At 46.4% G+C, this 18,423-nt stretch overlaps 1 protein-coding gene across 1 annotated transcript; it reads right to left on the bottom strand.

Annotated features, from left to right (window-relative positions):
• Positions 1-1,605: 1,605 nt before the first annotated feature.
• On the bottom strand, positions 1,606-8,632 carry LOC117044078 (cytochrome P450 1B1). Its single transcript, XM_033144467.1, has 3 exons — positions 8,248-8,632; positions 4,407-5,402; positions 1,606-2,516 (listed from the first exon to the last, which is right to left on the bottom strand). Exons 1-3 carry the CDS (start codon positions 8,283-8,285, stop codon positions 1,910-1,912), a joined length of 1,641 nt encoding a protein of 546 aa, XP_033000358.1. The 5' UTR covers positions 8,286-8,632; the 3' UTR covers positions 1,606-1,909.
• Positions 8,633-18,423: the final 9,791 nt, after the last annotated feature.

The following is an 18,423-nucleotide window of genomic DNA, read 5'->3' as shown; positions in this document are numbered from 1 at the left end:
GCACTAGATAATACGAGTTTATTGCTATCTTGTAGACAGATCTTGTTGAGTTTAATGACAATATATTGCAAGCACTATTGTATCATTCGGCTACAGAGTTCAGTAACGCATTGCGAATCAAGTAAAACACATTTTCACTTGCAAATCTATTGCTTCAGAGGTAATGCCGCCTTCAGAAGGTGAATGTTTCAGCAGGGCATGGATCAGAAGTTTTGGAAGCACTTCCAGAAAAGCAACTCAAAATTACAGACAGATTTTCCTTCTGTTTTCAGATTAAAGCCACCCATTTAGTCCTTGGTCTAGCTCAGTGGTAGGCAACCTAAGGCCCGTGGGCTGGATGTGGCCCAATCACCATCTCAATCCGGCCCGCGGACGGTCCAGGAACCAGCGTGTTTTTACATGAGTAGAATGTGTGCTTTTATTTAAAATGCATCTCTGGGCTATTTGTGGGGAATTCATTCATTCCCCCCCAAAAAATATACTCTGGCCCACCACATGGTCTGAGGGATGGTGGACCGACCCACGGCTGAAAAAGGTTGCTAACCCCTAGTCTAGCTCCTGACAGCTTCATGGTGACACACCCAAGTAATTAACATGATTGACATAAGCTTACAGGACCTTAGCTATGGAGGGGGAAACATAATACAGTGGTACCTCTGGTTACGTACTTAATTCGTTCCGGAGGTCCGTTCTTAACCTGAAACTGTTCTTAACCTGAAGCACCACTTTAGCTAATGGGACCTTCCACTGCCGCTGCACCACCAGAGCACGATTTTTGTTCTTATCCTGAAGAAAATTTCTTAACCTGAAGCGTTATTTGTGGGTTAGTGGAGTATGTAACCTGAAGCGTCTTTAACCTGAAGCGTATGTAACCCGAGGTACCACTGTATTATTTCATGAGCCACCACATCCCTATGCAGATATGGTTTTAATAGTGGGGGATTGGAATCATGCTGACCCACGCCTTCATTTGAATGTCATTGGTATGCTGAGCACCACAATTCAAAAAGGAGCCTACACAAATGGAGACCAGTGCACTTGGGTCTGGTTTGCAACACCTTTAACTCACAATTTTGAAGGGTAACTTGTACCTTTGGCAGTATAGGGAATAGCTGTATCAGATGGTAAAGCACCATTTTAATTTTTAAAGGATTTAAAAAAAATTGTTGCCCAGATAGCTGGTGATAGAAAGGGACTTCACTCCATCATATTTTAAATTTTAGCATTATAGTGCTAGCATACTTTCACTTAAGTGGTATTTCACCAATGTAATAAAAACAATAACAATAACAATAATAGACATAGACCCTTGTAAAGCATTTAAAATGTGCTAATTAAAAAGACTGTGTAACCGGGATGATAAAATGCTGCCTGCAACAGTAGTGAATTGTGCTGTGTTGATTCAACTGCATCATACATCAAACCGGTCGTGTCAAAATCCTGCCCTTTCTAAAGTGACGGAAGAGCAGCACAATCTCCACTGGTATAGAGGTCTTTTTCTGCAAAGCCAGACTTCCTGCAGTCTGAGAAAATACTGAAGAACTGCAGGAAAATATAGCACAGGATGACAATGATTGGATGGCACCATCATGTGGATGCTCCATAAAAAAATGAGTAAACGAAGCATGGCAATCCCAAACTAAACACTACTGTGGAAGGAACTTCAGATTTTTAAAACAACTTTGGAGAATGCCCTTTTTGCTTCTGCCTGGCAAGAAATGCAGAGGAAATGAAATACCAATGGTTAAAACCAAATCCGTATTTGAAAAATAATGCATTGTTTTACTTCATTTTCATGCTACTACCTCTCCAGAATACATTATATTTCAATGTGTTTCATTTAAATATAAAAATGCAAAGGCAAATGATCCTTATAAGAGGACTACAGACAGTGTTCAAACTTCAACGTTTACATATCTGGGAGGCAATTTTCAGAATCCTTCTCTGCCTGAAGTCTCTGTACAGTGCTATCCAGCAAATCCATGTTATCTCGAAGGGTGACGTTGAGTTCGAACGGCTTGGGTTTAATAGTCAAGCCATAGGTGAAATCCATTTTCGTATCTTCCTTTGGATTAGCACTGAAATTGCACTGGTGTACGAATATGGCAATAAAGAGGAAGAGCTGCACTTTAGATAACTCTTCCCCAATGCACCGACGTTTGCCCAACGAAAAAATCATCACACTGCTGGTGAGATCTTTGTTAAGGAATCCATTCTCATCCAGGAATCTCAGTGGGTTAAACTCCTCTGGGGAAGGCCATTTCACAGGGTCGTGATTTACTGACCACTGGTTGACAAAGACCACAGTGTCTTTGGGGATGCGGTAGCCCATTAAGGTGGTGTCAGCCATGGTGGAATGGGGAATAGTAACTGGCACAAAGCTGCTGAAACGCATGGATTCGTAAAGGAAGGCCATGACGTAAGGCAAGTGGGGCTGGTCCTCAGCAGAAGGCAAGCGGTCCCTGCCAACAACTTTATCGATCTCTTCTTGCAGCTTAGCCTGTACCTCTGGATACCTGGTTAAAAAACAACAACAAATTTGGGAAATTTTCTCTCAACTCTTCTGAAAGAAAAGGTTACCCGGGCAAATGTATGTCCCAAACCAATGTATGTCCACTGGTAAAATGTGGGGAGGTGGAATTGGCAGGTGGGATGGAAGCGTGACCCCTTCTTGTGCCTCCAGGTCCCCCCTGCAATGTACCCTCAGCAGCCTCTCATGCCCTCAGTCTGCTCCAGTGGGTCCCCAACCTCCCAAGCAGGTTTCAGGGGTGGTCAAGGAGAGGAAGGGAAGTTCCATTAACACAAGCAGGATAGGCAACTGGATAGCAACCATATTGGCTCTATGAATGTGATGAGACTAATTTCTTCCCCTTACAAATTCCTGTTTGGTCTGTTTTTATATATAACTTCTCACAATAGTACAAAAGCCTGTCTGCCAAAACTGAAGTAAAAATCTATGTTGTTTCTTTACTTGCTCTTAATAGAACAATCTTTGCCTCGTTCCAGGTTGGGGAAGGGATTGTGTCAGTGTTAATTACTGGTCTGGTTTTTGTGTTAATATGCTTGCAAACTGTTTGCAAAATTCCGCTGTTAACCCACCAGAGCCTTGAGATGTTTAATCTCATATTTGAGCTTTTACTTCTTGGATAGTTAAACAATGAATCAAAAAATAATATATATTCTGAAACTTGGAGGACTTGCATTCTATCTAAAAACGTTCAACTATCAACATCTCTCTCTTTTCTCCCAATGAACATACTAGTGTCCAGAAGAGCTAATAATTGACTCAATACAGTTTTAATGGCTTCATATTAATAGCTAATACCCAATACTGGGCTAATTTGTACGTGGAAATCTATTTAGTGCATTACACATTTTGCCCTCAGGGTAGGATCCAATATGGTTTGGTTTTGTTATCCTGCAGACACACAAATTGTTTAGGGCAGCTAGGTTAAACTAGGAGCCCTTGACAACAGCACTGGGTTGAAGTAAGAGGGCTGAGCAATGGTTTGGGAAAGGGACTGGTGAACCACTATTTTTTGCCATATGACCTGGTCTTGTGTGTCGCATACAAAATGAAACATCTAATTAAAGGAGGGGGGGAGATATATTTTGGAACAACTTTCAGTTTACTGAAATTCTATACAGTAAGGTGGTGCTTCATCATTCTATCTTAAAGAGCACAACTGCATCTTAAGTGAGGGTACCAAGCTGATATTGAAGCACACAACCAAGGAAAATAAGAGTATCATATTCTGTTAGGCTAATGTGACTTGTAACAGGATCTTGTGGTAGTTCATTTTTCCAGGAGAGAATGGGGTAACCAAAAGACCCAGATAATCACAAAAGGCCCAATTCAATAAGAAATCTGATTTCTCAAAGAATGGGCAAAGTCGATGGCATGTGCAATTCAGTTATCACCTTCAACTTTATGGGAAGATACATTCAGCTTTCTCTACGTGGTTGGGGAACATCAGCTCAAGAGGCAAATGTAGGCTTCTTTGCCCTTCAGCTTTGCACTCTCCTTGAGAGTTTGTGCGTGGATGGAGTAGGTTCTGGCACTCAGATCCATAAAGCCTTTTGCTCACCTGGATGGTGTGTGTGTGTGCAAGTGTATGTAGAAACTGGCCTAACAATGAGTGAAGTTAGAATTCCCTTTCCTTCCTCTGCCCCCATTTTAGCCTCATCTCTCCATACCCACTCATGCGGTCCTCGGAAAATTGCCCGGTGAGGAATGTGGCCCCCGGGTTGAAAACAATGCTTTCTCACCGCCTCTCGGAGATCGGCTTCTCTTCGGGTCCGGACCTTCCCCAGTTCCAGTACCTGAGCTTCTCCGAGGGTCAAGTGGTGCTTTTGCCTGGGTCTCCTCCGCGCCCCCTACCCCACCCCGCGGCCCAGCAGCTCACCTGATGAGGAAGATCAAAAGCCACTGCAGGGCGGTGGAGAGCGTGTCCTGGCTGGCGCCGAAGATGTCCGTGACGGTGGCGGGCACGTGCTCCAAGGGCAGCGCGGGCTGCGCTTGCTGGAGGCGGAGGAAGGCGTCCATGAGGTCGCGGAGGGCTGCGCCCGGGCGGAGGCTGCTCTGGTGCTGCACGAACTTTTGGCGCACGAAGCTGTAGAACTCGTGGTTGAGGGAGCGGAAGGCGCGGAAGGCGGAGCGCACCGGGTTGGGGAAGCGCTGCAGCCAGGGCAGCACGTCCACCAGGCTTCCCGCTCCCACCGTGCGCCCGAACTGCTCGTTGCGGCCCACCAGGCGCCGGAACTCGGCGTCGGCGTGGCTGTAGCGGCGCCCGAAGCACAGCGCGCTCATGACGTTGGCCACGGCCACCACCAGGCTCCTCGACGGGTCAACGAAGGCGCCGCCGGCGCACGCGCGCACCAGCAGCCGCACCACGGCGCGCGCCTCGGCCACCAGGGGCCGCTCCAGCAGGCGGCGCGCCGAGAAAGCGCGCACCGTCGAGTGCGCCAGGCGCCGCTGCAGCTTCCACAGCTCCGAGTAGCCGCCGAAGGCCAAGCTGCGCCCGCCGGACACCAACTGGAAGGAGGGGAAAGGCGGGCGGCCCGCGAAGGCGGCCCCCTGGCGGATGAGCGCCTCGCGGATGGCGCGCTCGCCGCTCAGCACCACCACGGGCCAGCCGCCCAGGCGCAGCTGGAAGACGTGGCCGTAGGTGGCCGCCAGGCGCCCGAAGGCCAGGTGAGGGGCGCTGCCCAGCTGAGCCGCGTTGCCCAGCAGCGGCCACGGGAACGGGCCCGGCGGCTCCAACCGCCGCCGCCGCTGCCGCTGTTGCAGCAGAAGCCTGGCCGCGTGGAAGGCGGCCAGGAGCGAGAGCAGCAGCAGCAGCAAGCCCTGCACCGGGGGCACGCCGGCCGGGAGCACGTCTTCCAAGGCGCGGGGGCGCACGCTGCGGAGAAAAGGGCGGAGGGTTACAAGCAGAGACAGATACAGGTAGTAGAGCCTACGGGGGGAGGGCGCCGAGCCACCAGCACGTCAGACCGCAGGTGCATTTTTAAATGCGGCGCCATTGAAAAAGAGGGAAAAACTGTTATGTACCAAAACTTCCTGCACGTGCGGTTTCCTTTGTGTGGAAAGGGATCCCCACCCTCATTGAGGGCCCTCAAACTTGCAACCCTGCCAAGGCTGCCATAGACACTCGGCATCTAGCATTCACAGCCTGCCCTACGTACTTCGTAATAAAACTTGGAGCCCGCCGGGCAGGTTAATTTTAGGCAGCATGTGCGTGTGTGTCTGAAGGTTAAATACACTGACTTAAACCATCTCTGTGTTTTCTCAACGGAAGTGTATGTTAATTGGCTGCTGCTGTAACAAGTGTATTGGTTTGTAACTAATAAAGTCTTTTTGCTATCAAGGATCTTAACTCTAATGTTGCTCGTGCCCTTAAACGCACTTGCTAAGGAGTAAACCCCAGTAAACACAAGGAGACTTAAGTCCAAATAAACAGGTACAGGGTTGCACTGTGAACCAAATATTGAAAACAAGGGCTGCACTCCAGTATAGAGTGTGTACACTCTAAGTGTAAATAGCAAAAATGCTATTTTTGGAGTGATTTTTGAGTAAATATGCATAAGCTTTAGCTGTAAGAATCTAGTACTTTACAAAAGCAAGTGTGGTAATTTCTGGGGGAACTTGTTTTTGCATAAGTTGGGAAGTTTATTGCAGAATCAGGAACATTCATAATCAAGTATAATAACACATTCATGATGTCCATGGTTTTTTCCCCTCCATGTTGGAAAAGCAGGCTTTAATCCAGTGTATGTGAGAGGATCATTGAATGCATGCTTGCATTAAGTACAGGCTTTAGTTTAAACCAAGTTGTGTGTTTTTTTAAAATTATGATATGCAATATAGCTAAAGAGTAAACAAATAAAAGAATCAGTTTCCTTAAAATTACAAATTTTAAAAACATATTTTAAAAATAAAGACCATCAATTTTCATCCACCCTGCTCTAAAGTTCATTTTTGGTTTGTGCTTTTGGAAAGCTTCCCAGAGTCCTGCCCCCCCAAAAAAGGCATGAACCACTCCATGAAAATTTGCACTTTGAAATGTTATGTGGGAATTCATCATATTTGTGCATATTTAGGCACTGTTTCAGGCAGGAACCTAGCAGTGAAGTAAGAAAACTTGCAATACTTAAACAGCATGTCTATGTGTAAGCATCCTTTACATCACTTCAAAAGTAAGGTGTTCTGCACAATAAGTTAGATTGAATTAGAGCAGAGCCATTAAATGTTTTCATACTGGTACATTAAAACAACCTTCTTCTCCTGACCATTAATTGCTTGCCCAAATAAAAAAAAGGATTGCTGCTTTTCAAAATGATACTTAGCTTTTGGTCTCACTAGTTTCAATAGGATGCACTATACTCCCAAGTACGTAAGTGCAGAGCATCACATCCTTACTTGAAACAAAGCCCATTGATTTCACTGGAACTTGTGTGGAAACTAAGGTTACAAGCTAACCTTCAGGTGGCAGTTGTATATCCTGATGCTAAACACATAGCAGTTACCCAGTTCAGTGTTTGTTTTGTTGTAAGTAACTCTGTTCAGTAAGGTTTACTTCCAGGTAAATGTGTATAGGTTTCAGCCTCAAGATCCACCAAAGGCAATGGGACAAGTGATGCAATTTACCATTCATAGGACTGGGGTAGACAAATAGTTTGGGGGTAGTCCCAGAATTACTGAGTTCAATGTGACTACCAGGAATGGAAAGTGGAAGTGTGGGGTCTTAAGGTGATTTCCAATGTTCTTCATACTCTAAATCAGTAGAGCCATTGATTTCAGTGGGTCTCCTCCTGAGTGTGACTTAGTTGGCTGTCACCCTTATGCTGTAGATTGGCCACACTCAAACCAGTAGCCTTAGAAAGCCACTTTTAGAAACTTTCAGAATCTTGGGTTCTGGACTTGTATCCACTGCCATGGTTTTACCCCCACAAATCTGTACTCCAGAATTGTGGGCGGGGGGGGGGTGTCCTTCCCATTTCTCACCCTCAGCATGTGTGCAAAAGGTGGGTTGAAGATGGAAACAACAAGATGGAAACAAGTCAGCATTCACACTTACAAATGATGCTGCAAGATCCCTTATCCTACCACAGGCGGAAGGGATCTAACAGCAGGGGGCAAGTGAGAGCCAAGGACTCTTCTCCACCTATGCTTGCCAACTTAGGGCAACATCTGCATCTGAGACCTCTCCTCCATGGAAGCTGAGCCATAATAGATGCCTTCACCCAGGAGTGCCAGCTTGAATAGAATATTGGGGAGGGGCTAGGTAAGCCCACCACATATAATCGATCACATGACGCACTGCATGCACACCATTTGAATGGCAATGCCCATTAACGGGGGGGGGGCAGCCCCTCAAATATTTTATGGGGAGGGTCGAAGCCCCCGGCCCATAGGAGGTGGCTGCTATGTATTCGCCTGTGCCGCAGAAGTCTTTGCAGTTTTTGCTGTCACAAACTAACTAAGGCAGCTACACCTCTTTAAAGCACCCCAGGTTGTCACCCGAAGACTTGGGGACCTAAGCAAACCAACTTATTGGGGTGAGACTCAAAGCATCTGTTGGGGTAAATGCCCTTAAGAAGGGAAGTATATGTTGGGGGGGCACCCCTACCCACACCCAGGAGGATCAATTGCCTCAAAAAGGCAGGACTGGCCGTTTCCTCGCACAAGCCACCCCATATTAAAAAGGACGGGACGGGGATTGCTTGTTCGCAGGATCGGGGACTCACCTGTTCACCAAAGCTTCTGCCACATCTCTCTGGCTCATCCTGCCTCCGGCCAAGACTCGAGCTCCGCACGCACACAGCAGGGGAGGACGAGTGAGCGGTTTCGAAAAGATCCCGGTCGCTCTTCGGCTCTGGACAGCAGGTCCTTCGCGCCGGCCAATCAGCGCCAGCCTCGGCCCCCGATCCCGGCAGCGCTGCGCTTGCCGCTGCCGCCCACCAGCTCCGCCTCGCGGGGTCTCCCTCGGGCTGCTTCGGGAGGAGCAGCGCCTTGTGACGGGGCAAAGCCCAGGCAACTCTCTTGCTTCCTCGACGAGGGACCTGGCGAGCCGTCTCCTCTTCTTCCTCCCTCCGGGCCCCGCGAGGAAAGTGGAGCTCCTAAGTGCCGTGCAAAAAAAAAAAAAAAAAAAAAGCACCCCCCCCCCAAAAAAAAGCTTCTCGCGGAGCTGGAGGTAGGGGCTCCTCTGCCCCCGGAGGCTGGAGAAGTTTCCGACCCTCGGCGTGTGTCACCTCCCCGTTGCGTGCGGAGTCCGCCTGGCGTGATCTGCGGCTGATCATGGAAAGCCTCTGGCCATCCCCCCTCCCCGGGCGCGCACGCGAGATCCGCGGGGAAACGGAGACGGAGGAGAGCGCCGGGCCAAAGGGCCCTCCGCGCTGCTTTCCCAGGATGGATCTCAGCCCGGTACCTCCCTCCCTCGCTCCCTCCCTCGAGTTCTTAGAGAGGCTTCTGTTTCCCAGGCTGGCTTTGCAAGGTGTGTGAGGACTTGCGAGCTTCAGCCAGCCACCATCCCCCCACCCCCACCGCGGGTATCAAGAGGGTGAAATTAGAGGATAGCGGGGGGGGGGCGTGTTTTGATGCCAAATCTCTTTTTGAAGCTACACCCAGATCTTTGACCACTTGGGCATGGCATGGCGAGAATGCTACCCCTGAAATGGTAGCTGAATCCTAGGAGCTGAGGTCCCTTCAGGCCCACCCATCAATAAAATAGTTGAGGAGGCTAGCCCCACCCCAAAGTTGAGGGGAAATCCCATTCAAATTGTGCGTGTGTGCCATGTCATGTGACTGATTATGTGGAGCTGGGCTTACTTGCCCCCCCATATTTTATTCAAGTTGGCACCCTTGCTTGCCACACAAGCCCACATGGTTTGTTGCCTCATGCATCTCTCTATCTGGGGTCCATGAATCCCTTCACATGTTGATATTTATTTATTATTTGCTGCATTTACAGTATATTCCACCGTTTTTTCCAGGGAGCTCAAGGCAGCGTACATGGTTCTCTCCCTCTTCATTTTATCTGAAAATATGAGACCTGAAAGACAAAGGGCTTTGAAGACAACACTGTGGGGGGACAAATGATGTGCTGGAGAGATTTAGAGCCAAAAAGATCAGTTGCTAGGTAGGGTCTGCTACAGACTTCAGATTTTTAAACACCTTGGAACACTGAAACATAGGAAGTCAGACCACTGGTGCCTCAAGGCCAGTGTTGTCTGTACTGACTGACAGCAGCTTTTCAAGCTTTCAGGCAGGAGTCTCTCAGCCCTACCTGGAGATGCCCAGGATTGAACTTGGGACCTTCTGCTTGCAAGGCTGTTGCTCTGCCATGGAGCTATGGCCCTTTCCCACTTGATCCAGGCCACCATGTACAAGTCCAACAAATGAAGTCCACATCAGCATGTCTGCAAACCACTTAAGCAAGTGAATTGGGCTATAGGGGAAGACAAAAACAGAATCCAAGGGTTCCATAATGAATCTCACCTGTGCAAAAGAATTACCCCCCAGCCCCAAATATGGTAAGTTAGATACTGAATGGAGAAAACCAACAACACATTCAGCTAAGCACTCCAAAAAGGCATTCTATTGGTTATAATTTTGTCTTTTATTTGTTTTTTCAGAAATGTATTAGTCTCTAATAGTGTGGTAGGAAAGCTGGGGGGGGGGCAGAATCTTACATCTGGCAACCAAGGTGCCCCTTGGGTTTCAGATACTACATGGGTAAAGGTAAAGGGACCCCTGACCATTAGGTCCAGTCGCGGACGACTCTGGGGTTGCGGCACTCATCTCGCTTTACTGGCCAAGGTAGCCGGCGTAGAGCTTCCGGGTCATGTGGCCAGCATGACTAAGCCGCTTCTGGTGAACCAGAGCAGTGCACGGAAATGCCGTTTACTTTCCCACCAGAGCAGTGCCTATTTATCTGGCAGGAGGAGGGACCAAGCAACGGGAGCTCACCCCTTCACAGGGATTCGAACCGCGAACCTTCTGATCGGCAAGCCCTAGGCTCTGTGGTTTAGACCACAGCGCCATCCGCGTCCCACTACATGGGTAGACGAGTCTAAAAAGCCTGGGACACAAATTTTCATGGCCCTCTAGTGGCTATGGTGGCTCATTTGCCATATGTAATGCATTTAGTGTTAATTCAATAAGTGTACAGTGTACTCAATTCTGACCAAACTAAGCTTCCTGGTGAATATTGTGCTCTGGGGGGCTTATTATTTCATTGATTGACTGTGCTTTAAAAATATTTGATTCTTTGAACACTGTGTGCTCCCAGTCCTCATTGCTGAAACTCACATACCTGGATCTTTTAATTATTATTAATGACAGCAAACAGTTGCTCATCCTGCTGTGACAGCTGTCACTCTTTTGTGTGTGTGGTGGCAGAGGTTATTGTATGGGGAAAGCCCTAAGGATGTGGATGGTCCATTTTCAGTAGTGGCTGGTGCTTGTTGAGACTGGTAGGAAAGAAAGAAGAGAGGCCAACAGTACATAGAGGCAGAGCCAATGACAGGCAGAGTTTTGTTCCCATCCCCATCCTCCCTGCTGAGTTCTACAGGGGCAACACTGACCCTAAGGTGGAGAAAGCTGACAGTCAGTGCCATTCCCATAACTGGTTGTAAGTAAGAAGAGAGGCCATTGGAGACTGATTGAGGTTGGTGGGGCAGTCTTCCATTTGCCTAACAGAAAGGCCTCCGCTGTCCATTTCTACTTGGAACCCTGTGGAAGAGACAGAATGTAGCTGGTCTCTTTTCATTACGAAATGTTCATGAGATTCATGGGGTTTAGAAAGAGGGAAAGTGTATCCAATTCAAGTGTATCCAATTCACAAAGCTCTTTCAATATGCCTTTTGTTTTACAGTTCAGCTGTAAAATATACTTTCTGCCCGTCCTTATTATATTTGGGCTTTTTGTTTTGTTTTGTTACAAGCCCCATCTCCCCTCAGGGTACGTTTTGACATTTCCCAAACTTCCTCACTTCTGCATTCAGTGCAGACTGCAGGAGAGCTTATCTGCAGATTGTGCGCTTCTAGGATCAGCCTACCCATGAGGCAAGGTGAGGGACTGCCTCAGGCAACAGGGGCAGCAGATCAGGCCTCCAAGGAATGCATTGCCCATGGCAGCGACGTCTGTGCCATGCTTCTCTTGGTGAATAGTAGGTTCAGAGCAGGTGGTTGTGCTCACACAGTTCAAGTTCCACCTCCTTGATGACGATTACACCCCACCTCTCTAAATATGTGGGCACAGGCATCCATGTTGAAACAATTCTCAGCCATCTCAAGGCTAGCTGGTTTGCTCCATCTGCCTGCCTGAAATCACACTGGGAAGCTCAGAAAGAACCGCATGGCAAATAGTTTGTGGTTCTAGAGAAAGTGCTACCATGGTTTCAGGTCAGGGGTTTTCCAAGAGTTGAAATGGGAATCACTGGCACCTTGAATTGTGCCAAGACTTGACAGCCAGTCAATCCAATCAATATAGTTGTAGAGTATGGTCTTAGAGGCCCACACTCAACAGCTGATAGGCTAAGACAACTTGCAAACAGGCATCAAGGTTAGCTCCGTGTACAGTGCCAGGCAGTGGTAAGTTCAAACATCCATAATAATTCTAGTGGTGATCCTGCTGTGGAAGTGTGCTTCCCACATTTTGAGCACATGTACCATCTTCTGACCTGGATCAAACTTAGGTAGAACTACTTCTCCTTGTTTCCTGCTGAAGTATTTTTTTTATGCTCAGGACTGATTGGCTGGTTCTCATGCCAGTCATAAAATTAAAAGGTGGAACCTAGCTATAGATCGAGAGCATTTTCCTGTTGGTGAAGCTTTCCTTTGCCAGTCTTTCCTTTGGTCCGCCTTTGAGACTGGCAATCAACAACATTTTCAGCAGGGGGCTGGTCCACTGTCCCTCAGACCTTGCGGGGGCCCGGACTGAACGAATTCCTATGCCCCACAAATAACCCAGAGATGCATTTTAAATAAAAGCACACATTCTACTCATGTAAAAACACCAGGCAGGCCCCATAAATAACCCAGAGATGCATTTTAAATAAAAGGACACATTCTACTCATGTAAAAACACGCCGATTCCCGGACCGTCAACAGAGGTGTAGGAAGGTCAGGTGGTACCCGGTGTGGAAAATTTCCTGTCCCCCCCCCCATTGATTCCCCCCCCTGCAAAAATGGTTTTACGTTATTTCATATTTTCTTACAATGGAATAATAACAAGTAATAATAATACAGTTGTGCCTCGCAAGACGAAATTAATTCGTTCTGCGAGTGCTGTCGTCTAGCGAAAATTTCATCTTGCGAAGCACGGACGGGGGAAGAGCGGTTTGACGGGGGGGGGGGAGAGAAGATTTTTCGTCTTGCGAGTTGCGCCCATAGGGAAATTCGTCTTGCGAGTCACCCTTTCGTTAGCGAATGCCTTTCGTCTAGCGAGGCATTCGTCTAGCGAGGCATTCGTCTTGCGAGGTACCACTGTAATAATAAACTTTTATTTATATCCCGCCCTACCCGGCCAAAGTCGGGCTCAGGGTGGCTAACATCAGATACATAACATTGGTCTAAAATCAAACAATAATTAAATTACCTCCTAAAAACATCTCAAAATCAAATTAAAGTCTAATTAGATGGCTTTCCACAGGGTTAGGGTTGGGAAGAAGAAGAAGAAGAAGAAGAAGAAGAGTTTGGATTTGATATCCCGCTTTTCACTACCCAAAGGAGTCTCAAAGCGGCTAACATTCTCCTTTCCCTTCCTCCCCCACAACAAACACTCTGTGAGGTGAGTGGGGCTGAGAGACTTCAGAGAAGTGTGACTAGCCCAAGGTCACCCAGCAGCTGCATGTGGAGGAGTGGAGACGCGAACCCGGTTCCCCAGATTACGAGTCTACCGCTCTTAACCACTACACCAAACTGGCTCTCAACAGTAAGTGCTCCACTGAACTGAAATTTCAGCCTTCACGACATAGGAAAACAGCCAAATAAACAGCTATTTTGGTGGAGGAGGTTCAAGATATTAACCGATATGCGTGAAATTTCATCTATAGCTATATAATCCCTAGTATAGTAAGATAAGACCTTTGGAGCAGGCATTTTTTTTTTTAAAAAAAGTTTTTTATGAACCGCCCTAGTAGGGCAGTGATTGTTCCTTGATAATTTGTCACCCCCTCCATTATGGAATATGGGGTGGTCTGCCCCTGCGTCCATGGCCTGGATTTAGAAGGCAATTGGGCCAGATCCGGCCCCCAGGCCTTAGGTTGCCTACCCATGGAATAAGGTGTCCCACCCAAATTTTGTTACCATCACAAATATTTAATATCATCAGAAACAGAATTTATATTCAAACATAATTTATCTCATGTTCTCTTTTTTCAAAGTCATTTGCGATTCGGTGTGCCAGAAAACAAGAGATATAAATAAAGTATATTTGAATCAACATGCACTGCATTCATTTGAGTTACACTTTTTTTTTATCCTTGAGCAGGATTTCCTGAAGTTCAGTGTAGAGGCTGCACACGTCCAGTGTGAGAAGTAAAACTGACCTCTGTGAGACTTATTTCTGAGTAAAACACACACAGAACTGGGCTTTAAGATTGTGTGCCTGACCGAATCACGTTGAGAAAGCAACACATTATCCTGCATTAACAAAGCACAGCACGTTGCCATCCCATAGTCTCTGTGCTATTAGGAGCCTGGCTTTTATAACAGTCATTTAAAAAAAAGAGAGAGAGAGAGAAGCACTCACAAGGTTAGCTGCTGCAGGGATTGTTAACAAATTGCAACAAATTCTTTCCTAACTTAATATGGTTTAAATTATACATATCTTTTCCTGAGCAGAATGTGTAACTTTGCCTGCGTGTGGAATAAAAGTAAGTTGGTTGCGTGCTTGAAAAGACTAAAGGAGAATGAAATAAAGTTCTGTCACTTTAAATCCTTCCTCCCCCTTCCAACACCACTATCCACTAATTGCCTGCAGCAAATCTATTGGGGAATTGCGTGCAAACTCTGACATAACCCCAGGCTTAACATAAACTAAACTCTCTCAGGTCATTGGCAAATAACAGGTATATCCGGTTATGCTTTTGTACCTGTCTGCACACAAATTAAAAGTGCATGTAAAGTTACCATAATGAAAGGCAGAAGGGAGGAGGGAGGGAGAGCTAATAACCAAGTGGATCACGCTATTCATTACTCTCGTCACCAGTGTCCTAAAAGGCAGATGGAAGAAAGCAACGCCTAAATAGCCGGGTGCAAAAAATTGCACCACAGGATTCTGTTGCATTACAGTACTGTTGTTACATTGCAAATTACTTTGCTAGGATTTTTCACAGAGAAACAACAAAGGGATCCTGCCATGCGCTGCCCAGAGTCATCTTATTAATCTTATTTATTATTATTTATTACATTTCTATACAGCCCTTCGTTCGGCGATCACAGGATGGTTTACAATATAAAAGCACTACAATGCATACCATAATAACACACATACATACACAAACACAAACACACACACACAGAGAGAGAGAGAGAGAGAGAGAGAGAGAGAGAGAGAGTTTAGAAAGCCATAGGCCTGGGGAAAAGAAATGTTTTTGCCTGGTGCCTAAAGATATGTAACAATAGGCTTGCCATATTCCTGACATGTCCTGGCGTTTGGGTGTAAAAATGACGTCGGGGGGGGGGGGATTTTGCCGAATCGGCAAAATGTCAGGGGAAACCTGGATGTATGGCTTAAAATCACCATTTGGGGGAGAGGAATTTTACTTTTTGAATAGGCAACCCTATTAACAAAAGCGCCAGGCGAGCCATCTTGTCTTAGTGTATTCGGGGGAAATGAATCCCCTTGTGGGAAGGAGCATATTGCCATTTCTTTTTCCATTTAAGCAGACATGGGACACTGAATGATACACAAAGGTCTGGATTTTATTCCTAGTTCCATCACAAATCCTCAGAGTGATGCTTGAGAATAACCAGGACTGAAGTCACGAAACCCAACAGCTGATAAGCTTTAACCCCAAATTCGGGAAGCCACCTCCTTTATCACAGTTTCTGAAAAGTAGTAGAAATTAAAAGGCCTCTGGGAGTGGTCATTTTTGCATCAAGTTAAAACCAGATGAACTTTTAAAATGCTGCTATTCCATTATATATATAAAAAATAGACTCCCCCTCCCCCCTTTTCATCTGCCATTTCTGTCTTGTATCCATGGCTCCCAGCCTCAGATGATACTGAAATTATAACATGGGAAGTGTTCTGAATACCCAAAAGCAAATTAACAATGATAGTAAATGGCAAATGTGTGAGTTTTTTTTCTAGTAGGATGCTCCAGAACAGAATACCAGCTCCTTCGTTCAGGCCACCAGAGGCAAATAGCTTTGTCCCCAAAAGTTAGTAGGGAGGGAAGAGTAGGGCTGCCAGATCTTCCCAGACATTACCAGGATTTCAAAAGTGGAATTTCAAAGGCAGGATTCCGTGGGGAAGTATGGCAACCCTAGAGGTATTCCTGTGCATTCAGGTTACCATTGTTGGTCAACAACGTGAAGCTGGTGGTGGGTGGCTCCTTTGCTGGATGGGGATGTGAGCTCAAGTTGTGTGTGTGTGTGTGTGTGTGTGTGTGAGAGAGAGAGAGAGAGAGAGAGAGAGAGAGAGAGAGAAACTATGTATGTGTGATTTGTGTGAGAGAGGAGAGATGTATTTGCATGGTTTGTGTGAAGGAAGGAGGAAGTGATCTCTTCCGTTTTCTGTGCATGTGAGAGAAAAGGCTGTACGTATGTTAGGTCAGTGAGGGGGGGACGTGCACTTGGACAGAGAGGGATGTATGTATGTATGTGTGTGTGTGGTGTGTTTGTGTTAGAGAGGTGTGAGGCATGTATGCATGTGTGTGAGAGTGAGGGAAAGATGTACCAGGGGCCACGAGAGAGAGACATATGTGAGGGATCCTATTCCCTCCCCTTCAATACTTCCCCAACAGTGACTCTCCCTAAGTTTCACTGACAACTAGGATGAATCCTTCAGTGTTCATATGGGAGTTGTCTCTAGGGTACCTCAGGGCTCTACGGTTGAAAACCTTTTGCCACCTATGGGATCTCCCTACCAGGGTTCTCAACTACTGCAGTTTGCCTCCCCTTTAGGCAAATAAGTGGCACACTTGGCTTCACTGTCCAGCCCTCTGTATGACAGGAGAATAAGCAAACAGTTTCCTCTTCCCCAGGAAAGCTTTGTTCTCTCCTCTTAGTCACACCTCTTAAGCTACTGATACACTGCCAGAGTCAATGAACGGTTAAGCACATTTAACTTTATTAGGTAACTTGAAAACATGGATGTCTCGGGTTATTACTGGTACAAATCTTCTTCTCATGTAATTCAGCTTTGTTATAATATTTCCTGCATCCCTTTAGCAATGGCAATGACCTTTCCTCCCATTCCCCAAAGCCTAACCTAACTGCCAAACCCACAACTGCCTTTTAACGGGTTGTTCCCCCTCCTTTTACAATGCCAACTAGCTCCGCCTCCCAGGGAACACCTACCTAAAATGGGAGTGATAGGTTAGCCCATGATGAACCTGAATCATCAGCAGGCATTATTCCGCCACAACATATATTTGCAAATGTGAAGTTTGTGTGTGAGAAGGGGAGAGACAGGACTGTGTGCATGTGTGTGCATGTGCAAAAAAAGAATGTAGTTGGCCACCTTGTATATTTTCCTGGTACTGGGGAAAGGCCCCTGTTGCTATTAAACAACAAGAGGACCCAGCAGGCATGTGAAGAAAATCAGTATTGTGTGAATGCCGCAAACAGGACCAGTAGCATATACCACAGTCTTCCCATAGTAAGCATGAAGTAAGCATGGGGGGGCAAGTAGTGATGACTCTCTTCTCTCTCATTTTGTGCTATGCCACACACACACCACCATGGCACACACTATGTATTACGCTACACACCCCACAGTGGTTTTCATGTAAATACAGGAACAACATATAACTACAGTGGCTTGTCCAGTCGTACTCAGTGGCCATTTTGTGACTGGCACCAGTCTTAGTTTTTAATTCTTTATAACTCAAAGTAATAAACATCATCTATAAAATGTTAAATGTCTTGATTTTTATTATGTGTTTTTGAATATACAGCCAACAAGCCAAATATCTCTTGCACTAAAAAATGGTAATGCCAATTGAAACAAAAGTTTTGAAGGTAGATGAATCTTCTTCTTCTTCTTCTTCTTCTTCTTCTTCTTCTTGCTTCTTCTTCTTCTCTTCTTCTTCTTCTTCTTCTTCTCCTTCTTCCACATTTTGGATTTCTGCCAGTCACACAGTGGGTGAAGACCAGGAGCTCTGACCTGGGGGCAAGATGCATATCCCTCAACTTGTGTAAGCTGAAGCACAGCTTGGCGAAGCTCGTGAAGCTTGCCATACCTTGCATCAAACTCATCCAGCATACAGGTGAGCTAAAGGGTCTTTCCCAGTACTGGGGAACAGTGGAATATCACACCGTAGAGGTATTAATTAACAAGATGATCGAATGCATTCAAGAATCAGCAAGATAACTGATCAGAAGGATGGAGGGTTTTGATGAAGGATGGAGTGAATTCTAAACTTCCTACATTCCTAAGAAAGCCGTCCCCGCTGAAGCCAGGCCCCTGGGGGCACCCAAAAGTAATTAACACAGGAGATTCACCACTTCCCCTAATAAAGATGACAGGAATAATCTCATAAAGTAAATGAGAGACAGTTCCCCAAGGTGATCATTCTAGACAGAGACATGTCGCTGCAGTTACAGGGAAGTCTGTAAGCACCTGCCACTAGAGGGTCTTAAGGAACAGGATGCTCCAGCCTGGTTTCCAGTGTGACTTGCTGTGAGTTGGAAGGAGGAACCTCTTGTGGGCTCTCAGAATAAAGCGGCATGATTTACAGTCCGCTCCAG

The sequence above is a fragment of the Lacerta agilis genome, chromosome 3 (assembly GCF_009819535.1).
Source record: "Lacerta agilis isolate rLacAgi1 chromosome 3, rLacAgi1.pri, whole genome shotgun sequence".
In the NCBI taxonomy this organism is placed as follows: domain Eukaryota; kingdom Metazoa; phylum Chordata; class Lepidosauria; order Squamata; family Lacertidae; genus Lacerta; species Lacerta agilis.
Note: the sequence above shows the minus strand (reverse complement) of the source record. Positions and strands in the feature narration are given on the sequence as shown.

Excerpts from the sequence above, each read along its gene's own strand:
- LOC117044078 (XM_033144467.1), bottom strand. The coding sequence starts at position 8,285 with ATGAGCCAGAGAGATGTGGCAGAAGCTTTGGTGAACAG. Across the intron at positions 5,403-8,247 it reads GCAGAAGCTTTGGTGAACAG|CGTGCGCCCCCGCGCCTTGG; the intron begins GTGAGTCCCCGA and ends TTTTCTCCGCAG. Across the intron at positions 2,517-4,406 it reads CTTTTGATCTTCCTCATCAG|GTATCCAGAGGTACAGGCTA; the intron begins GTGAGCTGCTGG and ends TTTTTTAACCAG.